Here is a 27,200-nt window from a genome sequence, read left to right as displayed (position 1 = left end):
GCAGAAGAGCCGTTAGGGTTTTCTCTGAGTAAATGCAAACTAAATCCAAATTCCTTAGTGGCTTCCTGGGGAGAGCTTCCTGACTAGAAACTTGAACCTCACATTGCCAAATATGGCAGCTGGTCTAAAGAAGTTCAGCCACAAAGACTGCTCTTTATTTTGAAGGGCAAGTGCTCATCTTTGCTTGAGATAGTTAATATCCGACTGTACTCATTTCATATATGTCCTATGACTGGGATAGTTCTCCACTGGCTATTGAAGCTGGGGAAGAAGCTTTTAAAGGGGGCCACTACCTTGAAGTATTGCATGTACCCTTTAACAGCTCTATTCCGGAGGTCACCCAGGGAGAAAAACCACAACACAAGGACCTGAGATATGGGACTGGAGTGGGTGGTAGCCCCAGCCACACTCCAGCAATCAGGAAAAGGCAGAAAGGCACCCCCTTCACTCCCAAGTAACTTTTTTTTTAAAACCTGGTCATAGCTTTGGGCCCGCCAGTCTCATCAGGTGAGTCATTTCAGCCCTAAGCTGCACAGCCTTTCTTGAGGAGAACAGGAAAACTGTCTTGGGAATTGATAGCAGATGTGGTCTGGTAACTTGCATGAGCCACCACCTTGCTCCCAAGATTGAAGGGAAGGGGAAAGGTTTGCTTTCCATCACAAGCCATCCTGTACATCTAAATGTCTGCCTACTACAAGACCAGCACATGTATCTGAGCTCATGTGACTCTAAGCAATGGCTGTATTGTACCAGAAGAGAAACTTCATTTAAGGAACCACTGCCATGGTCTTCAAACTATGTGGTCAAATACGCTATTTTTTAAAAACAATCATGCTCTTTATGTGTACTTCATTTCTCACCATTGATATATTTGAGTGAAAATAGATTTCCATTTTCCCTCCAGTATGTATCCATCATTGTCTCGCCTGATTTGAAATCCTCATTTGCTGTGACTTTTAAACACACAGTTTTTCACACTTTTGCTCACTTTCTCATTCTTCATCCCAAATCCACAATCATGGAACAGGAGATGCAGAAAAATGCACAACATTTTAATGGGGTTTGGATAAAATGTATTGTTTGCTATAATAATACAGTAGTGGGTACGCTATCACTTGTAATTTTTAAAACTGTGCTGGTCAGAGCATTTCAGGATAAATCTGTACTGAAAGGGGGGATAACTTAATAGACTTTGGAGATGATGGTACCTAGGAATCTAAGATTGTGTCAATGGAAGAAAAGTCAAGAATGTGAACTGAGAGAGAAAAATTGAGGATGCATTTCAGATGCCTTATCTCTATGGAATTATGGAAGCATGTAACAGAAGAGTAAAACACATCTAGGTAGTATTATAAAGATCATAATGTTAAGGCAGTCTTCTAGTACATTTAACGAGTACTCAGTCCAGACTCTATCAAACTGAACTCAACAGGTTATGGCAGTGGTTTTGAAACATTGTTTGAAGCCCCTGTTGTGAATGAGTGGGCAAATCTGCCTGCACCTCTTGGCATTTTCTCCTTGTTTCTGCTCTCTCTCCATTTTTCTATCTGTTTTTCCCCTTGCATTTTCTTGTAGGTTTTTCCTTTTTTGCTCTTCCCTGTCTTGATGAATTAGAGGGATCTAAACTGCTCTGGACCGGGGTAGTTTATTGGTTACTGTGTACTCCTGTAGGACCTGATTAGCTGCCTGAACGGCTCTCTCATGTTACTGCTTCAACAGCTGACTGTAACAGCAGAAAGAAAGAAAGAGAGAATGTGGAGAAAAAGCACAGGGAGGGTAGACCAGTGATGTAGGGGGAACTGATAACTCTTTACCGGCTTCAGATAGAGAGAATTTTTATACTGTACAGAGTATAGTAGAATCTCAGATTTATGAACACCTCAGGAATGTAACTAAACAAAATGTTATAGTCCTTTCAAAAGTTTACAACTGAACATTGACTTAATACAAATTTGAGACTTTACTATGCAGAAGAAAGATCTTCTTTTAACCATCTTAATTTAAATGAAACAAGCACAGAAAGTTTCCTTACTTTGTCAAATCTTTTTTTAAACTTTCCCTTTTTTTTTAGTAGTTTGTTTAGCACAGTACTGTACTGTATTTGCTCTCCACCCCCTGATTGCGTACTTCCAGTTCGAAATGAGGTGTGTGGTTGACCGGTCAGTTTCGTAACTCGGAGGTTCTACTGTATGTTGGTTTTTCTACCTCCTGGTCTTATCCCTCCTTCTACCTGCTGTATCTACTGCTGGTCATAGGTCTCACTCAGACAGGGAGAAGGGCAAGCAAAAAGTAAATTCTCTTCTGTAATTCATTCTTGTCTCCAGCATTTTTGCCACCAGTGTTAACAACCACTGGATTTATAGCTGTGCAGTGTGTGAACTCTTTTTATCAATAGAATCAGCCACTAAATATTACAGTAAGCCGAGTGTTAATGAATGGTTAGACTAGGCACAGAATCAGAATGTTAATTATAACTGAATCTTGAACACTAATATGATGTGCAAGCAGATTTTTACCAGGATTTATCACAAAAGGAAGAATAGGACTTCTACATTGCAGTGGAGAAATCAGAGCGAAACCAGAAAGATATGTCTCCATGACCAGTAATATCTCATTTTCCCCTTCCCCATATTCCTTTACTTCAGATATCGAAACAAGCTGTTTAGAAGAAAAAAGCAAAAGAGATCATTTTACACAACTGGTGTTAGCCTGTTTGGTAAGTTGCACTTATATACTTCTTTGGTAGCAAAAAACGTCCATGTTAACATATGACAAGAAAATTGAAATTGGTATCTTACCAGATTTTTTTTAGGGAAAAAATTGTATGTAATGTAATTATTGAGTTTATTTTTAAATTATTACTTATTTTGTAAGAAATACTGTGTATGTATATGACATATACTAAATTGTTGTATATTTCAAACCACAAGTTTTTATTGCCAGGAGAATAACTAGAAAATTATCATCCTTATAGTCAGAATGTTTGTTAGTGTGAGGTAAAGCAGAATAACAGACTAGATAGACCAGTTGTCTTAGCACATATGGCAAATCCTGTGGTTCTTTATTATGTAGACTTATAAGAACAGAGAACTATTTTAACTAGTTGCACTATAATTGCACAGAATGACTAGTCATTAGTTTCAGGCAAAATAGTTTGTGAACAATAGTGTGTGTTCCTCCTCCTCCAAATTTACTCCTCTTTTATTGGTTAATTCTTTCCCACAAAATAAAGATCACGGAGGAAAGAATTAGATAAATTGTCTATCTAGAATTTTAATGATCCTTAATTTGTCACAGTTTTTCTAGATTTAGTGAATATGTGAGATGTGAAACTCCAAAACCTGTTGTAATGAACTAAATTTAATTATAGCCTTTCCCCCTCTCTATAATTATTAGAGGCACTCTTGTTATGTGACAGTGCTATTTTGGACCTGTCGTGCCTTATTTATATAAAACAGTTCTTTTTCTTACGTTATGAGTTTTAGTTTGTGTAAGATGCTGTTTTATTAAAAATGTGTATTGTGTAAAGTTTTTGTTGAGTTTTTATTAGCTGTCAAAATATTAAGCCCTATTGATCACTGGATGGACTCAAATTACTTTACAGCTGAAAATATCCATTATAGTAGTCGTCAATTTTTTTCCCCCCATATTTTGGACCATTTCTTAAGATGCTGATCTTCTCACAGACACTTCCCTTCTAATTTTGATTCGACATCTGGGCTTCAAATACAGCATTTGGTTAGTTAATAAAGCTCTGTTAGGCCAGTGTTGTACTAGATGAAAATAACCTTGTTTTTATGTGATGGCTGAAGAGGTTTGGCTCTACCTGTTTTTTTCTACACTATTTGTTTCCTTGTCTGAGCACTGGACTGTATTTTAATAATATAATTGGGGCTTAATCTACAAACCTTTTGTCTGGATTTTGAACGTGACCTTTCCTATCCCCAGTGTTTGGATATATTCATTTTTGGTTTTGCTATTATGACAATACCAATGACTAAATTTGGATCTAGGTTTGGATTCCAGTCTCTCACCTTACTAAAATTTGAGGTTTTGAGATACAGGATTTTTCCTTTCGGGAGCATTTCTAATTGGTATATAATATCCCCTGGGTGCTTGCATCCCAAACTGTTCTTATATCTCCATGTCCGTTTGCAGTTAGGTCTGGTCCTCCTTTGTATTTGCTGCTAATCCGTTTTTTGTGTTGTCTGCTGATGTGACTGTGGTGGAGTTTGCACTGGAGAAACGTGATAACATTAAGCAACCTTGCAGTACGTCATTTTTTTGTTTAGTTGGTCAAAGAGCCTCTGGAAACCCTTACTGTCTTGCATGGGACTACAAGTAGCAGAACCCGTCACTTCACCATTGGAACAAAAGTAGCTTTGCACATCACCTTGAAGTATTGCTCATACTTCAAGGGGCTCGCAGATTGGGAACCGTATTATAGACAGCCAACAGGTGATAGTTGGTCTCATTTGAGCATAACATGGTGGATGCTGTTAAAAACAAATAATAATTAATTATTTCCAGGGAATGAAATGAGACTCTCAAGCTCAAGTACTTTGGGCTCATATAGATGGTTTGAGAGCTTGCTTCCAAGTCCCTACTTGTATCCTTATCAGTTAGATGTTTTTCTCTTTGAGTAGTCAATCTAAAAACGTTCACTTATCCTGCTAAAATCAGTGATACCGAAGGATTTCTACAGGAGCTATTTTGAAAAGTGTTAGAATTTAATAAAAATTGTTAAATTTTCAAATTCTATAGGATAGTTTTAAAAAAATCTGTAAAAAAAGATAGCATTTTCTGTTAATTGACAGATTTCTTTCATCAAGGTGTGTATGGGTGTTCTGCTGGACATCCCCTTGGTGCAGCCTCTTTTGTGTCTAGGAGTTGGCCTTTTCCACCATGTAGAATAAGACTTTAGTCGTAAGAAGCTTCTGCATATGAAAATGAGTGTTGCACTTGTTTTTCAAAGCATGTGAAAAGAATATATAGTGATTTCGGCCACAGGCAAAAGTTTTAATAATCAAGCTAAAAAAGATAATCCTATGGTGCCATACACTGCAAACTCCGTAGCCTTCCATGTATTTTATATAGATTCCTCATTTGTAGAATTGTAGCTTTTCAGTTGCAAGCTTTTGAAACTGAGTTTATATGGTATGTTTTGTATTTGAATTACCTTTAATTTCACTGTTAATATACATCCACAGATAACCCATGGTCAAGATCAAATGCTATTTAGTTTAATATACTTATCAACTCATATGTATGACATGTATGTTGCATTCTTGTTTTGTGCAGTACCTTGTTTCAGACACCGTCCTAAAGGAGCGTCTGGATCCGGAAACACTGGAATCATTAGGGCTCATCAAGCAGTCTCAGCAGTTTAATCAGAAATCTGTTAAAATCAAGACAAAACTTTTGTAAGTGTGTGTGGGTAGATTTTTTTGGGGGTGTAGATCAATATCTTTAAATGTAGCTTTTTATAATCTATACATTTTCAAAGTAATGTTCTCTGTTGAAAATTGTATGAAATATTTGGTGTTTTTTAAAGTGAAATGTTTTGTTGTACTTAAATTACTCATTGGTAATAAAACATAATTTGTCCTTTTATATTTTTCATAGGTACAGTAAAAGCTCTTTTATCTAGCACTTCACCAACTGGCAAGCTCTATAAACTGACATTTCTGATCTGCACTGAAAGTCCAGTTTAGAGTGCAGTTGGTGTGGGGCCGGCTGGGCTGTGGGAGGGGCTGCAGGGCATGCTCTGGGAGGGAGTTTGGGTCCGGGAGGGGCTGGGGTGTTGGGGGGTGCTCACCTCTGGCGGCTCCCCACAAGCGGCTCCCTGTCCCTGCTGTTGCTGGCGGAGGCGCAGCAAGGCATCTTGCAGGCATGCTGTCTCTGTCCCCCCTCCCCAAGCGCTGACTCCGCAGCTCCCAGCCCATCGACCGGGAACTGGCTAATGGGATCTGCCGGGGGCAGCGCCTACAGACGAAGGCAGCGTGCCTGCTTGCAGAGGCAGAGCCACCTTGTTGTGCCTCTGCCAGGAGCAGCAGGGACTGGGAGTCATTTGTGGGGAGCTGTTGGAGGTGAGCACGCCCACCCCATGTGGCACCCTGAGTCCCTCCCAAGCCCCCTCCCAGACCCCAACTCCCTCCCAGAGCGCACCCCGCAGCCCCTCCCATGCCCCCCACCCCTGCACTCCAAACCCCTCCCTCTGAGTTAACCGACATTTTTAATTTACTGGCTTTCCCCCCCCACCCCCCCCACCCCGGTTCCCCAGCGTACGGGTTAAAAAAGCTTTTAGTGTATATGAAATTTACATCTATTTTTATTATAACCCCTAGTTACCTTTGCTCCAGTGGTTTCAAATATTTAAACTTTCAATTGTAGAAAATGCTAACTTGCAAAATACTTAAAAATAAATTACTAATATCTCTGACTTAAGCATAGGCTTTTGATGTTTCCCTAAACTATCTAATGAAGTGTTTTTGGTCTTTGGATTGTAGAGCAATGGTTCTGTCTCTACATGTCTACTGTTTATTTTCAGTGTCTATGAAGTGCAATTAAAATTAGTTTAGATCCCTAAAGCTCAATCCTGCAAGGTGCTGATACTCTGACCCCATCCAACAAAGCAGTTAGGAACAAGCTTAATATTAAGCATATGATAGTCCCATTGATTTAAAAGGGATTAATCACATGCTTAAAGTTAAATGTGAGCTTGATGTTTTTGTTGGTTTGGGACCTGTGCTCAGCAACTCAGGGTCCTTAGCCACTATTTGAAATGAAGCTTAATGTTTTCTGCATTCTGTAGTTTTCCTAATGGTTGGAAATAAAACTATTAATTCATAAGCATGTAGTCAATGTTGGTAGAGAAGTTTAATATTTATAAAATACTGTATTTAACCTGTATAAACGTTATTAATATGAATAGCTGTCTTGTGCTGAGCTGTACACCTCATTTTATAGTGTTTAATTTCTACTTATCTAATTGCAGTTATAAACAACAGAAATTTAACTTACTAAGAGAAGAGAATGAAGGTTATGCAAAGCTGATTGCTGAACTGGGGCAAGATTTATCTGGCAATATCACTAGTGATTTAATCCTAGAAAATATCAAATCTTTAATAGGTAAGGAATTTATTGAAGCAAATATAAGTAATTATTTTCCTATATAGTCACCTTGCGTTGCTTCTGTAGAGAGCCACTCTGGACAACTTTTTTGGTGTCTTTTGGGGATCAGACAGCGGATTTATGGTGCTAAGGTAACACATTGCATTGCATAGTCTCCGGGGTTGGTTCTGTAGGCGGGAGTTTCTGTGGTAGTGTTAATTTTGTAAATGCTATGTATTTCAATTTACTTGTGGTGCTGAAGTTGTCAGCCCAGCTTTACATGTGTTTCTCCACAATTTATTTATTTTGGACTGATATTTAAGAATGGAGTTTTATGAAGATGCATCCTCCTTTTTAATTGGTGAGAGCATGGTGACTTACTGGTGCCTTTTTTTTTATTAGATTAGATACCCAGAAGAATAAATGGCTATCCAGTTAGTCTAAAAATCAGAAATCAAAGAAGGGGTATTTCTCAAACGAAATGAAAATCAGTAAATGTTGTTGGCTCCTTTCACCTAGATCCATCTGTGGTTGATTAAGTACTCCTAAAGGATTGAACTTGGCAAAAGAGTGTCACAATGGGAGACCAAGTTAGATTTAAAAATAAATAAATAAATCAATCTGCTCAGATCAGCTATATATAAATTTATTTTTTAGTACGTGCTTGCAAATTGGCCTTCCACATTGAGACTAAAAGTTCTATATGCACCTAATGCAGCACCTTCGGCAAACTAAAACCTTAAGTAATTTAGCTGTTTCAGATTTGCAGTTCTGTTAAAAATAGGTAAAATGACCACTTACTACTTTGTTTGCTTAATATTATAAGTGAGCAGGCAACAGTAAAATACAGACAGAGTCTGGGTTGCGTGGTAAATTAACCATACTTAGATTGCTTGTGTGTCTATACAAGCCTGTATTTTAGACCAGGGGTTCTCAAACTGAGGGTCATGACCCCTCATGAGGTTGTGAGGTTATTACATGGGGGTCATGAGCTCTCAGCTTCCACCCACAAACCCAGCTTCACCTCCAGCATTTATTATAATGTTTCATATAAAAATTGGTTTTTTAATTTATAAAGGGGGCCGCACTCAGAGGCTTGCTATGTGAAAGGTGTCACCAATACAAAAGTTTGAGGACCTTCACATTGTCCCATTCTCTTCCGCCCCCCGCCCCCCATCCTGCCTGAGAGACTGGGCAGGTATTGCCTCCATACGTCATAATCTTCTAACTCCTTTTATTCCCCTGGAGCAGAGGATTTTGTTTTATATGGGTTCTTTAAGAACATAGACCTCCAGGGACAGAGGAAGAGTGTACAGTACTGTGTTTAATGTAAGACATTTCCTGATGTTTATAGGTCCAAGTTTGCTTTCCTTCTTACTAGGATAGCAGTCAAGGAGTTGGAGTGAGATGACTCAGCAGTATTAAGAGTGGGAGATATCAAGTAATCCCACTGAAACAATTAGTTTAATTAAGCTGGACTCAAAACTGGTTTTGGGCATTTCCACCATCAGTTTCCCCCGTTTGTAATCCTCACGTGGCATTATAAAGTGTGGGCTAGGAGTAGCAACAAACCTGCTGTGGAGAGCTGGAGTGAGAGAAACTGATATTTTATAATGAGTCTCCTTTCAACATATTTTACTTCCTCTGTAATTGATAGTGAGCAAACAATCTCTCTCAGCTTTTAGGCTTTCTCCCCAGAGAACTATCAGGGTCTATTTAATACTTTCATAGTAGAGAGGTTAAACCAGGCATGTCTAAGATTACTTGCACAGGAGACGTTGATAATTTAGTTTTATTTTCCACAAATTAATAAAATACTTAGCAAAATTGATAGTATGGGGGAGATAAGATATATTGAAAGTCTATGAATAAATGAACATTTCCTACACTAAAAAGATTGCAGTGGATTAGTGTGTGTCTTAATAGTTTAAAAATAGGGCTTGCCGGCCTTGAGGGAAACAATGATATATAGGCTGCAATGGTGAGTCAAATATTCACCCATCTAATTATATGCGTTTCTCCAAGTATATCTGGGGGCTGTCCTAGTTTCAGGATAACTGTACCAGTATTTTCACCCTCTGCAGTGCATGCCAGGAGTGCCCGGGCACATCTCAGTTCTTCTATTGTCACCTGTCTCTAGGTAGAGACCCTTGTCCCATGCCCTTCGGATTGCGGGTTTTAAGACTGCCCAACTCCCGGCCTTACACTGTCATATCCCCAGTCTGCCTAAGGGCTAGCACCTGTTCATTGCTTTTTCTCTGAAGGCTGTGAACAGTGAATTGCTCGCAGTTATAAGTTGCTACACAGCTCTTTCTAAGCAAGCACATTTATTCTTAAGGTAAAAGCATTACAGAGAGAACGTATAAAATAACCCATAAATTGATTTAAACACACACTAAATATACCAGGAGTCACCCATCATTTTTTAGGGTCCTAGTAGGCCAAAGCCTTCCCCACCTTTCTGCAAGGATTGGGGGCCTCTCATGGTGGCCCCTCTCTCTGAGTTGCATGTGATCTCTAGCCCACAGTGATACATAAACTTAGTTGGATTACAATATCTGTCACTGGGCCTTGAATAAAGGACTTCAGTTGATATGCTTGAAGATTTGTGGCTTCCCTCTTTTTCAGACCTCTTGAAATCTGATACCTATTTGAGTGGGTGTCTGCCAAGCCGGATGAAATGAAAGAACAAACCCTTCAAGTCAAATACCTCTCTCTCGTTTAGAATCAAAGGGAGCATTTGTAGTAAGCATTATGTTAGGACATACTGTCATTTTAATTAGGTCATTCCTACCCATTAGAGATAAGAGGAACAGTTCTGGAAGGTCATCTTTGATTTTTTTTTTTTTTTTTTTTTTGGTCAGCAGTGTATACAATTTTGCAGGAATGCAGAACTGGGAGCACCTAGATACCCAGGTGATTTCTCAGCATTAAAAAAGGAGCAACTGGTTGTCTGAATGCAGGGATCCCTGAAGGACTAGACAGCTAATACCTCTGTTTTATTAGAATTACTGTTGAAAGCTAAAATTTTACCAGAGTGTTTGATTAAGGCAATTAAATTAGAGCTGGATAAAATTTGAAGAGTAAATAGCCTATCCTAGGGGTTCTATAGCAAGGACAAAGAGTATGGGAGAAAGTGGGTAATACTGCCTTGCCCCTCTTTAGGAGAAGTGTACAAAATCTGGTGCCACTTAAGGAAGTTTCTGCAAAAGCTAAATCTAAATCATGTGGAGGAGGTATCTCTATTCAAATCCTGTTAAAAGCTGCCTCTGTATATTGGGTAGCTACTTATGTTTGGGGCTTGCTGGGGCTGAGAAAAGGAGGATTTTGCAACAAGACCCTGTTGTTAAACATTGAGCCAAAGCTAAATTAATCTGATTTAATTAAAATGAGGAGGAGACTTCAGGCAAGAGACTTAAATTGTATAGACACTTAACATTAGCATTGGAATGGATTACCTAGGGAGGTGGTGGAATCTCCTTCCTTAGAGGTTTTTAAGGTCAGGCTTGACGAAACCCTGGCTGGGATTAGTTAGTTGGGGATTGGTCCTGCTTTGAGCAGGGGGTTGGACTAGATGACCTCCTGAGGTCCCTTCCAACCCTGATATTCTATGATTCTGTGATCAGTAGGGAAATGAGTTAGTAAGATCCAGAACTTTCAGGCCTCCTTTCATGTTTTAGCATTTAAGGAATAATAGTTAAATTAGATGATGGGGAGAAGATTGCTCCAGTACCCTATACTCTACAAGGGCTGTGCTAACATCTGATAAAGTTCAGCTTCAAATCTAGCAAAGATCAATTTTGTAGTTGCCTGAGGTAGCTGATATTGTAGGTACTTTGATGCTTGTTTTAGAAGAGGGCTATGGAATGCTTTCGCTATTTACTACAGAGAGTATAGTACTACTCAAAATTTAAAATACGTTTTACAGATCACCTCTGTCTTGCGTAGTTCTCTTGACTCAAAATTGTTTTTCCATAAAATATCTGTTCCTTTGTAGTACTAATTAAGATAGGTAGTTAGAAGTATTGCAAGCATTGGGTCTGTTTTTTTTTTTTCCCCCTTCAAATCATCTTGTAGCTATTAAACCAGCCATTTTGTTTCACCACAAGGTATTTCCATTGCAATTTAAAAATTAAGATGCATTACTTACTCTTCAGTGTGCAAGTATCTGACACACAATTGGTATATTGTGGATAACCTGTGTCAGTCTTTAACCAGAACTTCCTGTTTCGCAATGGTGAGGTTAACATTTTGCTAAAGAAAATACTTTGATCTCTTATCACAGTGAATATTTGTATTTTCCCTTGGCAGGTGCGGCAGAAGGAACTGACTAAAAATAAATTTTTTTTTTCAAAGTTCATAATGACTTTTTCTTGCTGAGATCTGAGTGTTAATATACAAAAGTATTTAATAAGAACACTGAATTTTTAGCTTTTAGTGTAATCTAAATCTCAATTATATCCTTAACTTTGAAATTCTGATGTTTAATACAGCTTTCAACTTCTATATTTAATATAGTACCATAAAGCCAAAATATACACTGCTCTGTTTAGTTGTGCCTAATTATTTTGATGTAGAGAGAATTGCTTTTTATTCAAAGTAAATGGCTAAAAAGATTTTTTTAAATGGTGCATTTGCAATTTTTCCTGATTCTAATTGAATTGTGTTGTATTAGAAAATGAGAAATAGCAGAACTGAATTTTTAACTTGTATTTTTTCCCCCAATAGGATGTTTTAACTTGGATCCCAACAGAGTTTTGGATATTATCTTAGAAGTCTATGAATGTAGGCCGGAATATGATGAATTCTTTGTACCTTTGATAGAATCATACATGTATATGTGTGAACCTCAAACTCTGTGTCATATCCTTGGGTTCAAATTCAAATTCTATCAGGTAATATAGTTGTATTTTTACTACACCTCTACCCCGATATAACGCGACCTGATATAACACGAATTCGGATATAATGTGGTAAAGCAGTGCTCTGGGGGGAGTAGATTAAAGCAAGTTTGATATAATGCAGTTTCACCTATAACATGATAAGATTTTTTGGCTCCCGAGGACAGCGTTATATCGGGGCAGAGGTGTATTTGAGCACCCCTTCTTCTGTCAACTCTTATTCCTGTGTAAATACAGTGATGTAAGTTTTTGATGCTTGTTTAAGAAAAAAGTTTTCTTTTCACAAAATACTATTAGCATGGGTTGTAGAAGTCCAATTTTAGAAATAGTACGTTTCTCTATTTATGAGACTTTAATGTGGGATAACTTTTTGCATTACATTTTTTAACCATCAATATATAATCCAAAATGGAAATTGTTCAGTACTATATTTGAACCAAGCATTTTTTAGAGTACATTATAAGTGTTTAACTGTATTGTCCTCCATTTGAACTTGTAGATGAAATTTGCAAGTTCTTACATTACTGGAAATGATGTGTTCTTATAAACAGCAGTCTAGACCCCTAAGAATGAGGAAAGCATGGCTGATTTTTAGTGTGATATCTTACCAACTTAACTGCAAAACTAGTAATTTCATGCAGTCACTGTGAGATGCGAAAGAAGATAATCAGTTGCACATCTTTCTTCATTGAGAATCAATATACTAACAGGACCATATACAATGACAGAATTAATATATTTGATAATGGGGATAAGGAGAGCTTTTATTAAGATGCCTGCTTTCTTTGTTCATACTGGCCCTTCTTATTTTTTAAAAGTAAGTTATACTTTTCTGTGACATTCTTGATTTGCTGTTTCTAAAAATGGTAATGCTTGTCTTTTAGGAACCAAATGGTGAAACACCTTCCTCTTTATACAGAGTTGCTGCAGTACTTTTGCAACATAATCTTATAGATTTGGAAGATCTTTATGTACATGTAAGTTATTTATTTTTTCTCTAAATGTTACTAGCAAGAACAATGAATATGAAATTGGGCTTTTTTTCTTAAAAATGTTATCCGTTTAGCTTGCAACTGACCTGTTTCTCATACTGCTAAAACTGTTACCACAGAGACATTCAGATAAAAGAATTTAGATGGATTACCTGCTCCAATCTTGCACACTCTCAGCCAAAATGTCTCCCAGGAGCTCCAATACCTCCTGTGTACTTCAGGCAGGAGCATCTACAGCTTGTAGCTGGTGTGGTCAGCTGGGCAATTACACTTGCTAGGTGTGTTCATCAAACCAGGCAACCAGGAAAAAGAATTTCAACAATTTGTGGGGCTTTAAAGGGGAGGGGCGGCTTCCTGTCTAACTGACCCCTGGGCAGCAGAGTTCACAATGGTGACCAGAGCGATCAGTATGGGTTATTGTGGACAGCTTCTAGAGGCCAGCAACAGTCGATGTAAGTAATGCAGTGTCTACACTATCCCTATGTCAACCTAACAACATTGATCTTAGTTGGATTTCAATACTTTTTTGTTTTGTTTTTTGAATTATTGATGGCTCTGAGGACAGTGTGCAGTATAATTCCTCAGTCTTCCTTAACTTGATTAGGGTATGTCATGGATGTATCGTTCTTTGAAGTGGTTCTGGGAATTTAAAACAAAACAGAAACTCTCCTGCCTAGGCAATGACCTGATTTCTTGAGGAAGAAGAAGGGATCTAGCTTTTTCTCCTTCAAGCTTATTGATCAAAAAGTAGTTTCAGGTGATTTTTTTTTAAACGTATCTTAACACCATCCATGTTTTATTTTCTCAGCTTCTTCCAGTAGATAATGCCATTCTTGAAGAACACAAACGAGAGATTGTAGAGGCAAAACAAATTGTTAGGAAACTTACAATGGTGGTTTTGTCCTCTGAAAAGACTGAAGAGAAAGAGAAGGAAAAGGACAAGGAAGAGGAAAAAACTGAAAAGGTATTTTTTCAAACGAGTTAATTATAATTGTAAACATAACATGGTTATTGCTATGAAAATTACTTTTTTGTCCTTTTAATACAGTGTATCCAGTTGTGATGATAAATTTAATTGGCTGTTTATCTAAAACAAAACCAGAATTGTAATCAAACTGTTTTCTCCCCTTAAAGCCCTATTTCAACTTCTGATGTAATTTTTGTTATGCAAGAAACCCTTCCCCCCAAAAAAGTGTTGGTTTAGTGTCTGTTCCTGAATTCATTCAAGGTTGTATATTCAGTTCTGTAGTTTGATTCCCTTCCCTCCTTTTGTTTCTTATCACCTTCAATAAATATCTCTCAAGGTTTGCCTATCTTTTGTGCTGGTTTAACAAACTTTGGTATGTTAATAATCTTGGTAGGAGGTGTCATCATGTAACCCACAATTGATTTTTAACTATGTAGGGTTTATATAATCTATTACACACAAACTGTGCCAAAAGAGCATTATTAAGGTGCAAAGTCAAGCACTTAAAAGTGAGGAATACCAGAACTAAGGTTGCCTGTGCAGCCTCATTGTGTGAGTTCGTTATGATACAATCTTTAATTACGTGACCACATACTATTTTTTTTCACAGGACCTCTTTCTCATTCAGTCCACAGAATGGACAGTGCTTCCTTAATGAGAAGCTATTAAATATTTTTTCTTCTCTTCACAGTTTGTGGCCTATGCCTTATTTACTGCATACTATTCAAACTCTGTGCTGAAAACAGTTATTAGTTTCCTCATGGGCTTTCTTATGGTGTTCCTAACTATTGTCTCTGAGTTCTTCACAGACACTGATTAATTTATTTTCATTAATTGGGGGGGGGGGGGAAAGAGGGCTTATCTCCATTTTGCAGGAGGGGAACTGAGGGCAGAGAGATTAAGGGGATAAGTATCCACTAATTTTGCATGCCCAGTTTGAGATGACTAGGATCTGATTTGTCAGAATACTTAGCATTTTATAGCACATTATATGTTCACGCATAGCTCCCAGTGACTTCACATGCATTAGAATGCTCAGCACTTTTGCAAATCAGGCCGCCAGGGTGTCAAGTTGGGCACCCAGAAAACGAGGAGAGCACAGTTGGTGACTACCTGTGAAAAGTTTGGTTTAAGTGACTGGCCAAGCATCACACAGGAGCTCTGTGGCAGACGTAGTGATAAAATCCAGACCTCTAGGGTGGCATTCAAGTGCCTTAACCATGAGACCGTTCTTTCTTTTCCTGCAAGCCCCTGCCTAATTCAATATTCACCTTCCAACTTCTGCAACAAACGAAGTGAGGATCAGATAAGTCTCCTTCACTACACAACCCTGATTTGCCCCATAACAGTTCCATTCTCTGCACTGAATGAGGCAGGGGTCCTATGGCGAAAAAATAACATGATTGTGTAATTTTTCACAAGGGGCCTGAATTGTCATCGCACAGGCAACCTTAGTATTAAGAGGAGTTGTGTTGCTGTCTCTCCAAGTTGTCTTTGAAAATCTTAGCCTAATTCTTTTGTAGCTAATATGAAAATAAACCTGTTCTAATCCATGATTTTTGATGCTTTTGTTATGTATGGTACAGCTGGGTGAGGACATTTGAAAAGACACAATTTAACTACTGTGAAATAAAGTTGGTTGGATGATGGAGCATGATGGAGAGATGCTCATTACATACATCTTTAGCTGTCGTCTTCAGTGCTAGAAATTAATATTGTCTGAAAACAGACTATTGTGAAAAAGTCAATATTTAATACTGAGAAAAAGCAGTATCCACTTTTGCCTGTGGAGATGAGTTTAGTATACTGAATAAACAGTCAGTTTCAGAATACAGGTAGTGCAAGTGTTAGAGGTCACAGGACAGAGCAATGTTACTAGATTTGTACCTCTGAGAACAGTTCCATGCAGTGAATCTTAGGTGCACTGTGCTGCTGTAGCTTTTCAGTGAAGACATGCACTATTGTGATGAAAGAGTTCTTCTTCGAGTGATTGCTCCAATGCATTCCAGTTAGGTGTGCGCGCCGCGCGTGCACGGCTCTTCGGAAGATTTTTACCCTAGCAACTCCGGCGGGCCGGCTGGGCGCCCCCTGGAGTGGCGCCGCTATAGCGCTGAATATATACCCCAGCCGGCCCGTCCGCTCCTCAGTTCCTTCTTCCCGCCCGTGACGGCAGTCGGAACTGTGGAGTGCTCAGTAGTCCTCCACATCCCTAGCTCTCTCTACTTGTTTTGTATATAGTTCTTTACTGTTAGTATAGTTAGTTTTAGTAGTTAGTTAGTTAGTTTAGATAAGGATAGGGGGAGTACTTTCTCCCTCCCCCTCCCCGGTGCGGGCTCATGCCCAAGGCACCGGGCTTTAAGCCCTGTGCAGCGTGCCAGAGGCCTATGCCAGTGGGTGACCCTCACGGCTCCTGCCTCCGTTGCCTGGGCGAGGCACACCGTACAGATAAGTGTGCCATTTGTTCGGCTTTTAAGCCGCGGACGCGTAAGGACAGAGACAGTCGCCTCAAGCAGCTCCTTATGGAGGCGTCCCTCCAGCCCCTGGCACCGTCAGCGCCGGCACCGAGGGCTTCTTCGGTGCAGAGTGCACCCGCGGCACCGACCGGCGACGGCACCGTGGCCACGTTACCTAAACCGCCGCCGAAGACGACCCGGCACCGCTCGCTCTCGCCTGCACGCAAGCAGAGACTGGCGAAGGCTGTAGCGAAGGCACGCACAGAGTCCGCCACGAGAGTGGCTGCGGCAGTGCGTAAAGCGGGCCCTGAGCCCTCGACTCCGGCTCCGCAAGCGCAGTCGAGTCCGGCACCGCCACGCTCCCCGGCACCGACCGAGGTTGAGCCAAGGCTGCCTTCAACGCCGGAGACATTCTCCTCTGCCAGAGACCTCATCAGGCTCATAGAGGCTCCGAGCCTCCGGCCCCCGGCACCGCCGGCGCGGGCTGTTGTCTCTCTCGGCAAGCCAGCCAGGATGACAAGACCGCCCTCGGTTGACGAGCGGCGTGGAAGACGGTCGAGGTCCCGGTCCCGGTCCAGGTCCCGGCGCAGGTCCCCGTCCCGCCGCTCGGAGTCTCGTCGCCGCTCCTCTTCACGGCACCGAGCACCATCCCGACGCCGGTCTGAGTCCCGGTACCGTTCTCGATCTCGGTACCGGTCGCACTCCCGGCACCGATCCAGGTCACCGTACCGTCGGTACCGTCGGAGGTCTCCTCGGCACCGCGACTCCCGGAGTCACTCCCGGCACCGCGGATCCCGGTCCCGGTCGAGCTCCCGGCGCCGGTCGAGCTCCCGGCACCGCCGGAGTCCACGCTCACGGTCACCGTCCCGTCGGCGCTCTGCGTATCGACCCTCGGTGCCGTCGGTGCATGGCCTCCCGCCTTCAGCGGTTCAGTCCGTCGGCACTACAGCACCGCCTTGGCCATCCCGCACGGCTTCCGTAGCCTCCGGTGCCGATGATACTACCCACCGGTGGCCTACCCCACAAGGACTTCCGCATGAGCAGTGGGGCTACTGGGTCCCGTGGGGACAGCATGAAGGTCAAGGTATCCCGTTTCCCAGGAGGGATGTGACCACCAGCACCAGGGTCCCTGAAGCGACTGTTAGCCGGCCGCCTCCCTCTCCTCCGCACGAGCCATCTGCTCATCCGGTCCGCCAATCGCCCACGCTTCACGGTTCGGAGGAGGCTCACCCACCGGACGTAGAGCCGGAGCCGGTTCTGCAGGGTGCATCTTCGTCATCCTCGCCGGACGAGGCGGTGGCAGGGGCTGCGGCCAGCGAACCCCCGCCCATTGACCTCCGGGCCTTCCAAGACCTGCTTCGCAGGGTGGCAGCGTCCATGAATCTTCCCGTAGAGGAGGTCCAGGAGGATGAGGACCCAATCACCAATGTGGTGGGTGCGGATGCTCCCGTCCGCGTGGCGTTACCCTTCGTCCGGACCATTCAAAAGAACGCCACTACGCTATGGCAGACCCCCCGCTTCCATTCCTCCCACAGCACGCGGGGTCGAGCGGAAGTACTCAGCCCCACCATCAGGCTATGAGTACCTTTACTCCCACCCAACCCCGGACTCCCTCGTGGTCCAATCTGTTAACGACCGGGAGAGGCACGGCCAACCTGCCGCTGCGCCTAAGTCCAAGGACGCCAAGCGCATGGACTTGCTCGGCCGTAAGATCTACTCCACCGGGGGTTTGCAGCTGAGGATCGCAAACATCATGGTCCTCCTCGCCAGGTACGTCTTTGACATTCTGACGTCCCTGGCGAAGTTCTCGGAGCTCCTGCCTTCCACATCACGCCAGGAGTTCTCCGCCTTGCTGGACGAGGGGAAGAAGTCCTCTCGGTCATCTATTACGGCCGCCCTCGACGCCGCGGACTCCGGGGCTCGGACCTTGGCATCCGGCGTGACAATGAGGCGCATCTCCTGGCTGCAGTCCTCCACCCTGCCGCCGGAGGTGCAATATACACTCCAGGACCTCCCCTTCGACACCCAGGGTCTGTTTTCCGAGAAGACGGATGCTCGGATCCAGACCCTGAAGGACGGGCGTGTTGCCATCCGCACGCTCGGAATGCACACGCTGGCGACGCAGCGCAGGCCCTTCCGGCCGCAGCCCTCCCGCTATCAACAGCGCTATCGCCCCTATACCAGCAGACGTCCGACCCAAAATCGCCGTCGTCCGTCCGGCAACCGCCGCAACCAGGGCCAGGCCGCTTCCAAGACCCCTCAGGGGGCTAAGCAGGCCTTTTGATGGGACGGTCGAGGACGGCCCATCACTCTCCCTACCGGATCCTTCCCCTTTATTCTACAACCGCCTTTCCCATTTCTTTTCGGCGTGGTCCCGCTTAACATCGGACAGCTGGGTGCTTCAAACAGTCCAGTCGGGATACCGCCTTCAATTTGTTTCGCCCCCGCCTTCCCACCCACCCTCCCTGTCCCTCTTCAGGGACCCCTCTCACGAGCAAGTCCTCTTGCAAGAGGTTCAGACTCTGTTGAGCGTGGGTGCCATAGAAGCAGTGCCTCAAGACAGGCGGGGCAGGGGATTCTACTCCCGTTATTTTCTCATCCCCAAGGCGAAAGGCGGGCTACGTCCTATCCTGGACCTTCGCGAGCTGAACAAATATCTGCTCAAGCCCAAGTTTCGTATGGTCACCCTGGGGACCATTATTCCTTCCCTGGATCCGGGAGACTGGTTTGCCGCCCTCGACATGAAGGACGCCTACTTCCATGTCGCGATCTATCCTCCTCATCGGCGTTACCTTCGGTTTGTGGTCAACAACGCCCATTACCAGTTCGCCGTGTTGCCATTCGGACTCTCCACGGCGCTGAGGGTATTCACAAAATGCATGGCAGTCGTAGCAGCAGCCCTCCGCCGTCGTCAGATGCACGTCTACCCGTATCTCGACGACTGGCTGGTCCGAGCTCAGTCCCGTCAGCTCGTGATAGAACAGATGGCAGAAATTCTGTCTCTCTTTCAGCGGCTTGGTCTTCTCATCAACACCGAGAAGTCCACTTTGCTCCCAACGCAGCGGCTGGAGTTCATCGGAGCGGTTCTCGACTCCACGGTTGGCAGGGCCTCTCTTCCCCGCGCCCGGCACCAGATGATGACCTCCATCATCCGGGATCTCGTCGCCTTCCCGACCACAACCGTGCTCTCCTGCCTATGCCTTCTGGGTCACATGGCCTCCTGCACATATGTCACCGCATATGCGCGGCTCCATCTTCGCCCCTTCCAGTCCTGGCTCGCGACGGTGTACCGGCCTCATCGAGACCCCATCGACATGGTGGTCACGGTCAACAGGACGGCCCTCGACTCCCTCCGCTGGTGGCTCACCCCGGAGGTCGTGTGTGCGGGGGTCCCGTTCCATCCTCCTCGCCCATCCGTTACGCTGACCACGGATGCCTCAGCGCTCGGTTGGGGGGCCCACCTGGGCGAGCTTCACACCCAAGGCCTTTGGTCGCCCCAGGAACTCGCGCTACACATCAATGTCCGCGAGCTCCGTGCCATCCGCCTCGCCTGCCGGACCTTCTGCTCCCACCTACAACGCCGTTGTGTAACAGTACTCACGGACAACACCGCTGCGATGTACTATGTAAACAAGCAGGGCGGAGCCCGCTCTTCTCCCCTCTGCGAGGAAGCGATCCTCCTGTGGGACTTCTGCGTGACCCACTCCATTCACCTAGAAGCGTCTTTTCTTCCGGGAGTGCAGAACACGCTGGCCGACCATCTCAGCAGGTCGTTTCTCTCCCACGAGTGGTCCCTTCGTCCTGACGTTGCACATACGATTTTCCAGAGGTGGGGGTTTCCCCGGGTCGACCTCTTCGCCTCCAAGGCGAACAGGAAGTGTCTCCAATTTTGCTCGTTCCGAGGTCACTCGCCGGGCTCTCTGTCGGACGCGTTCCTGTATCCCTGGCAGACTCACCTCCTCTATGCCTTCCCTCCCTTTCCTCTCGTGCACAGAGTGCTCCAGAAGCTGAGGAGGGATCGAGCCACCGTCATACTCGTGGCTCCGGCCTGGCCGAGACAGCATTGGTACACCCTGCTGCTCGAGCTCTCCGTTCGGGATCCCATCCCCCTCCCGTTATGGCCGGACCTCATCACGCAGGACTTCGGCAGACTCCACCATCCGAACCTGCAGTCCCTCCATCTTACAGCCTGGTACCTGCGTGGTTGACCCACGCAGAGAGGGACTGTTCGGCAGCCGTGCAGCAAGTCCTGCTTGAGAGCAGAAAGCCTTCCACTCGCTCCACCTACCTGGCGAAATGGAAGAGGTTCGCGCTCTGGTGTGACCAACGAGGGCTCAACCCTTTCGTCGTACCCGTCCCTACCATCTTGGACTACCTTTGGTACCTTAAGGAGCAAGGTCTGGCGGTCTCCTCCTTGCGGGTACACCTGGCAGCGGTGTCCGCTTTTCGTCCTTCTCTGGAAGGTCGCTCCATCTTTTCCAATCCGATGGTCTCCCGCTTCCTGAAAGGCCTGGACCGATTGTACCCGCCGGTGCGGCGTCCGGCCCCAACCTGGGATTTGAACCTCGTCCTGTCCAAACTCATGGGTCCGCCATTCGAACCGATGGCCACATGTTCTCTTCTTTACCTCTCCTGGAAGACGGCCTTTCTCGTCGCCATAACATCGGCCAGACGAGTCTCGGAGCTCCGGGCGCTGACGGTAGGTCCGCCATACACTGTCTTCCACACAGACAAGGTGCAGCTTCGTCCGCATCCGGCCTTCCTGCCAAAAGTGGTCTCGGCTTTCCACCTCAATCAGGACATCTTTCTCCCGGTCTTCTTCCCGAAGCCCCATGCCTCGCCTCGGGAACAACAGCTCCACACCCTCGACGTCCGTAGAGCGCTCGCTTTTTACATCGAGCGGACGAAACCTTTTCGGCATTCTACACAACTCTTCATAGCAGTCGCCGATCGCATGAAAGGCGAGCCGGTCTCTTCCCAGCGCATCTCCTCCTGGGTAACTCAGTGCATCAGAGCATGCTACGAGCTGGCTCGCGTGCCCCCGGGCCGCTTCACCGCTCATTCCACGAGGGCGCAAGCCTCGTCTGCCGCCTTCCTGAGCCAGGTCCCCATCCAGGACATCTGTCGAGCGGCCACATGGTCTTCGGTCCACACCTTCGCCTCCCACTATGCGTTGGTGCAGCAGTCTCGAGACGACGCAGCCTTCGGCTCAGCAGTTTTACACTCTGCCACGTCTCACTCCGACCCCACCGCCTAGGTAAGGCTTGGGAATCACCTAACTGGAATGCATTGGAGCAATCACTCGAAGAAGAAAAGACGGTTACTCACCTGTAGTAACTGTTGTTCTTCGAGATGTGTTGCTCCAATCCATTCCAGACCCGCCCTCCTTCCCCACTGTCGGAGTAGCCGGCAAGAAGGAACTGAGGAGCGGACGGGCCGGCTGGGGTATATATTCAGCGCTATAGCGGCGCCACTCCAGGGGGCGCCCAGCCGGCCCGCCGGAGTTGCTAGGGTAAAAATCTTCCGAAGAGCCGTGCACGCGCGGCGCGCACACCTAACTGGAATGGATTGGAGCAACACATCTCGAAGAACAACAGTTACTACAGGTGAGTAACCGTCTTTTTCTCCCGTTGCTGTAGTTAATCCACCTCCCTGAGATGTTGTAGCTTGGTCGACTAAAGAATTCTTCTATTGATCTAGCACTGTCTACATGGGGGATTAGGTTGGCATAGCTATGCCTCTTGGGGGCGTGGGGTTTTTGCACCACAGAGATGTAGTTTTGCTGATGTATGTTTTCAGTATAGACCAGCCTGTAGTCTTTTGTATCCAGTGGTGAAAATGAGAGCTGTCAAGCAATTAATCGTGCTGTTAAACATTAATAAAATACCATTTATATAAATATTTTTGGATGTTTTCCACATTTTCAAATATTGATTTCAGTTACAACACAGAATACAAAGTGTACAGTGCTCACTTATATATATAGTGTGTGTGTGTGTGTGAAAATAAGATAGCACAATAGTAGTGCACTGTAGTGCAATCTCTTTATCATGAAAGTTGAACTTACAAATGTAGTTATGTACAAAAAATAACAGAATTAAAAAAGAAAACAATGTAAAACTTTAGAGCCTACAAGTCCACTCAGTCCTACTTCTTGTTCAGCCAATCACTGAGACAGACAAGTTTGTTTACATGTGCAGGAGATAATGCTGCCTGATTCTTGTTTACTATGTCACATGAAAATAAGAACAGGCTTTCACATGGCACTGTTGTAGCTGGCGTTGCAAGATATTTACTTGCCACATGCACTAAAGATTCATATGTCCCTTCATGCTTCAACCATCATTCCAGAGGGCATGCGTCCATGGTGATGATGGGTTCTGCTTAATAACGATCCAAAGCAGTGCAGACCAAAGCATTTTCATTTTCGTCATCTGAGTCAGATGTCACCAGCAGAAGGTTGATTTTTTTTTTATTTGATTTTTGGGGGTGGTTCAGGTTCTATAGTTTCCACGTTGGAGCCTTGCTCTTTTAAGACTTCTGAAAGCATGCTCCATACCCTGTCCCTCTCAGATTTTGGAAAGCCCTTCAGATTCTTAAATGTTAGGCTGAGTGCTGTAGCTATCTTTAGAATTGTCACATTGGTACCTTCTTTGCGTTTTGTCAGATCTACAGTGAAAGTTTTCTTAAAATGAACAACATGCTGGGCCATCATCCGAGACTGCTATAACATGAAATATATGGCAGAATGCGGATATAAAACAGAGCAGGAGACATACAATTCTCCCCCAAGGGGTTCAGTCACAAATGTAATTAACACTTTTTTTTTTCCCATGTCATCTGCATGGAAGTATGTCCTCTGGAATGGTGGCCAAAGCATGAAGGGGCACACGAATGTTTAGCATATATGGCACGTAAATACCTTGCAATACTGACTACAAAAATGCCATGCGAACGTCTGTTTTCACTTTCAGGTGACATTGTAAATATGTGGGCAGCATTATCTCCTGTAAATGTAAACAAACTTGTTTCTCTGAGCGACTGGCTGAACAAGAAGTAGGACAGAGTGTAGGCTCTAAAGTTTTACATTGTTTTGTTTTTGAGTGCAGTTACGTAACAAAAAAAATCTACATTTGTAAGTTGCTCTTTCACTATAAAGATGTACTACGGTACTTGTATGAGGTGAATTGAAAAATACTATTTCTCATTTTTACAGTGCAAATATTTGTAGTAAAAATAATATAAAGTGAGCATTGTACACTTTGTATTCTATGATGTAATTGAAATCAATATATTTGAAAATCTACTATGGGGTGGCAAATCCGCGGGCCAGATCCAAAGCCCTGAGGGGCTGGATCCAGCCCGTGGGCCATAGGTTGCCCACTCTTGCTCTACTGGAAGAATGGAAAAGAATACCAACTCTTTCACCCGTACTACAAGAGCCCTGTAGTCATTAGTGATCTGCTCAAGGTCATACCTGGTACTATCATATAATGCCCATGTGGGTGAGGAGCAGAGGGTAGTAGTCAGAGGGACAGATGAGTCACATCAGGCTTTCTGTAATGTCTCAGCTGCAGGCTCCAAGCATGCAGCATGCCTCCATGGACATCAAGTCAGGTTGGCAGATGGATGCCTCGTCCCCTTCCAAAGGGGGGTGATGGTGGTCGGGGACTGCTATTTTTCCTCCTCTTGGGTGTGATGGCCATGAGCCTGCCAACCTTGGGGGCAGATGGCGCCTCTTCCTCAGCCACCGGGGTCTGCTCCTTTCTTATTGTTGCCAGTACAGCTATTCACCTCAATGGATGAGGAACCTGTATCGGAGGGGAGCACTGTCTTCTGCCTGAAGTAGCCAGCAGATGATCTTCTCCCTGTAGAGCAGCTGGTTCTCCTTCCTCCTCTGGTGTTGCTATATCTTTTCTAGTCGGCTAGCGTCCTCCATCCTTGATGTCTCCTTTTGCATTCTGCTGATGAAGTCCTGGTATTCCTGGATGCTACACAGATGAGCCACCATCTCCTTTCATTTTAAAATGCAGTATTTGGCAACCTAATTTTACTTGCTATAGAATTAAGTTCCAGATTCTGTTTCTTTTAGAACAGTTGCTGACATCAAAACCTCAGTATACACCATTGTATAGGAGGTGATTTCTTCCACTATTGAAAGGGAAACTTACATTTTCAAATTCAGATCTTAGCATCAATAATTAAATAATACTTTAAATGTTGTCTTTAAAAATTAAGTATATTTAGTTCACTGTAATGTCTAAATACACCATTAAGTTCAGACTTTTCGTTTTTCTAACAGCACTTTGTACATTGTAATGGTATTTAATATAAATTTTCCTATTAAACAAGAAACTCAGTCCCATTTTTAAAAACAATATTCACTGCTGCAAGGAACAATACTCTAGAATTAGTATTTAGGTTTGATTATGATTGTGTTGCTGAAGAGTGTGATCATATCTTACAAATATTTTAAATAACTTTTAAAAAAAATGTATAATAGGAGTATTTACCTTATGGCAAAATACATTTGAAATAATGATTGTGCATAGAAAACAAATTATGTTATCTTGTAGATTTTTAACCCTGCTACAGAAGAGGAAACACGGGTATGTTTTAGGTATGCATTACATTTTTCACTCCAATTTCTTGTTTTCTATCTTTTTCAGCCACCTGACAACCAGAAACTTGGTTTGTTGGAAGCTTTGTTAAAAGTTGGTGATTGGCAGCATGCACAAAGTATTATGGATCAAATGCCTCCATTTTATGCCACTTCACACAAGCCTATTGCCATTGCCCTTTGCCAGCTTGTACATGTGACCATTGAGCCTTTGTACCGCAGGTAAGATGAACAGCTGCCTTGCATTATTAAATGTTGGGAAATTGTACAGGATAGGTAGAGAATGTATTCATCATGTTTGCAGATTCTGTAAGGCTGAGAAGTGTTACATTTCTTTGTTAGGACTAGAGTAAAATACATTATGAACTAAATTGGAGAAATACGCTTAATTTAATAAGGACCAATGCAAAGGAGTTAATATAGGACGGAATTTGCCTGCCCTGCTAAATACCCAGTAATTGAGCTGTGTATGCAGGGAGCAAAAAGGGAAGGGAAGCGTGGGGTCATGAGATTCACCATACAGCCTGGACCTAGGGCTATGGTGTACACATGCTCACAGTACTCCAGCTTCTAGGTTTTAATAGCTCCTGTTGTTTTTCTATACCTCCTCCACTAGGGGTGAATCCCACTGATTCGGAGAAAATGAAGATTCCCCTGGCATGCCTCCAACATCAGCCTAGATGCTAGCCTAGGTTGGCGTGCAGATTATTGTCCTTTATGGAGTGGTTCTGGTGGCATGTGAATTTCACCCATAGGAAAGAGTAATTGAATGTATAAGTGAATTCTAGCTAGCCAATAATACAACAGGGGAAGATGTGAGGTTGATAGTAGATAATACATTGAACAAGTCAACAATATGAAACTTCAACAAAAAATGAGAGAATCAAACACTGTATTGGGGTGTTGCTAATTTGTGTAAGTAATATAATGAGACAGTTACTCCTCTCTAGTAAGTAATGGTTAGGGCCAGTGTTCCCTCTAATTTTTCCCATGCATGTGCGGAATGAATTTTGTTATGTGCACCAATATGGAGGGGCTGAGGGGTTTGGAGTGTGGGAGGGGGGCTCAGGGCTGGGGCAGAGGGTTGTGGTGGGGAGGGGGAGGGCTCTGGGCTGGGGCAGAGGGTTGGGGGGCGGGGAGGTGAGGTCTCTGGCTGGGGGAACGGGCTCTGGGGTAGGGCCGGGGATGAGGGATTTGGGGTGCAGGCTGCGCAGGGGCTGCAGCGGGGAGAGAGGACTCCCCCCCCCCAGCTCTCTCTCCCCGCAGCAGCACTTGGGATGGTGTGGGGAAGGGCGGGTCCGTGCTGCAGCCGGTGGAGAGAAGCGCCTTTCCCCCCCGCAGCCCTGAGTCCATGTGCAGGGCTTAATGCAGCTGTGCAGCTTGGAGGAAACTTAGGTTAGGGCTCTGTGTTTTTCTTGGAGGTTGTAGCGGCTGGCTCTGGCACTCCCCCCAGTGGAGGCCGGAGCAGCCGCTGGCCCCCTGGGGCTTCCCCCTGCCCCGGCAGCTGGTGCCACGGCTTCCCTTCACTGGCACCTGGTGCCATTTGCCCCTCGGGACTCCCATCCGCTGGTGCCATGAGCCCTCCCCCTCTCCCCCCCCAGCAGCTGGTGCCGCGGACTCCCTGGGGCTTCCCGCCACCCCCCAGCAGCTGGTGCCGTGGGCTCCCTTGGGGCTCTTCCCCCTCCCCCCCTTCCGCTGCTGGTGCCACAGACTCCCCCCAGCAATGCCCCCTCCTAATATTCAACCAGGAGTATTTATGATATAAGTCATGATCAGGTCACAGGCCGTGATATTTTGTTTCTTGCCCGTGACATGTCCATGACTTTTACTAAAAATACCCCTCATTAAATCATAGCCTTAGAAATGGTAGACGTCAGTTACAATACTGTCAGTTCAGTCTTGGGTATAGCTGTGTAAAAAGGGAGAGGGAAGACTTGAATAAATCACATTGCCAGCCTAGCAATATGTAAAGGGAGGTTAGGGAGAAGTCAGAAGATCAGTTATTCTCGTTAATCAATAAGGACGGAGCAAGAAATAAAAGCTTTAAACTGCAGCAAAGAAACACTTAAAACATATTCCAATGCTTAGATCAGAGGTTCCAAAACTTTTTTTTTGTTTTTTGCTCAGAGATTCATGTCCCCATATGCAGGCTTC

The 27,200-nt window shown here is 44.3% G+C and overlaps 1 protein-coding gene across 3 annotated transcripts in view; it reads left to right on the top strand.

Annotated features, from left to right (window-relative positions):
• THOC2 (THO complex 2) overlaps positions 1-27,200 on the top strand; it is a 105,506-nt gene that overhangs the window by 23,305 nt on the left and 55,001 nt on the right. For all 3 annotated transcript variants that reach the window (XM_045030101.1, XM_045030102.1, XR_006582183.1), the window contains exons 5-11: positions 2,646-2,716; positions 5,302-5,423; positions 6,998-7,131; positions 11,842-12,008; positions 12,899-12,991; positions 13,815-13,970; positions 25,096-25,268. In XM_045030101.1, coding sequence (XP_044886036.1) covers positions 2,646-2,716; positions 5,302-5,423; positions 6,998-7,131; positions 11,842-12,008; positions 12,899-12,991; positions 13,815-13,970; positions 25,096-25,268 — 916 coding nt within the window. The remainder of the gene's footprint in view (positions 1-2,645; positions 2,717-5,301; positions 5,424-6,997; positions 7,132-11,841; positions 12,009-12,898; positions 12,992-13,814; positions 13,971-25,095; positions 25,269-27,200) is intronic.

The sequence above is a fragment of the Mauremys mutica genome, chromosome 9 (assembly GCF_020497125.1).
Source record: "Mauremys mutica isolate MM-2020 ecotype Southern chromosome 9, ASM2049712v1, whole genome shotgun sequence".
In the NCBI taxonomy this organism is placed as follows: Eukaryota; Metazoa; Chordata; order Testudines; family Geoemydidae; genus Mauremys; species Mauremys mutica.
Note: the sequence above shows the minus strand (reverse complement) of the source record. Positions and strands in the feature narration are given on the sequence as shown.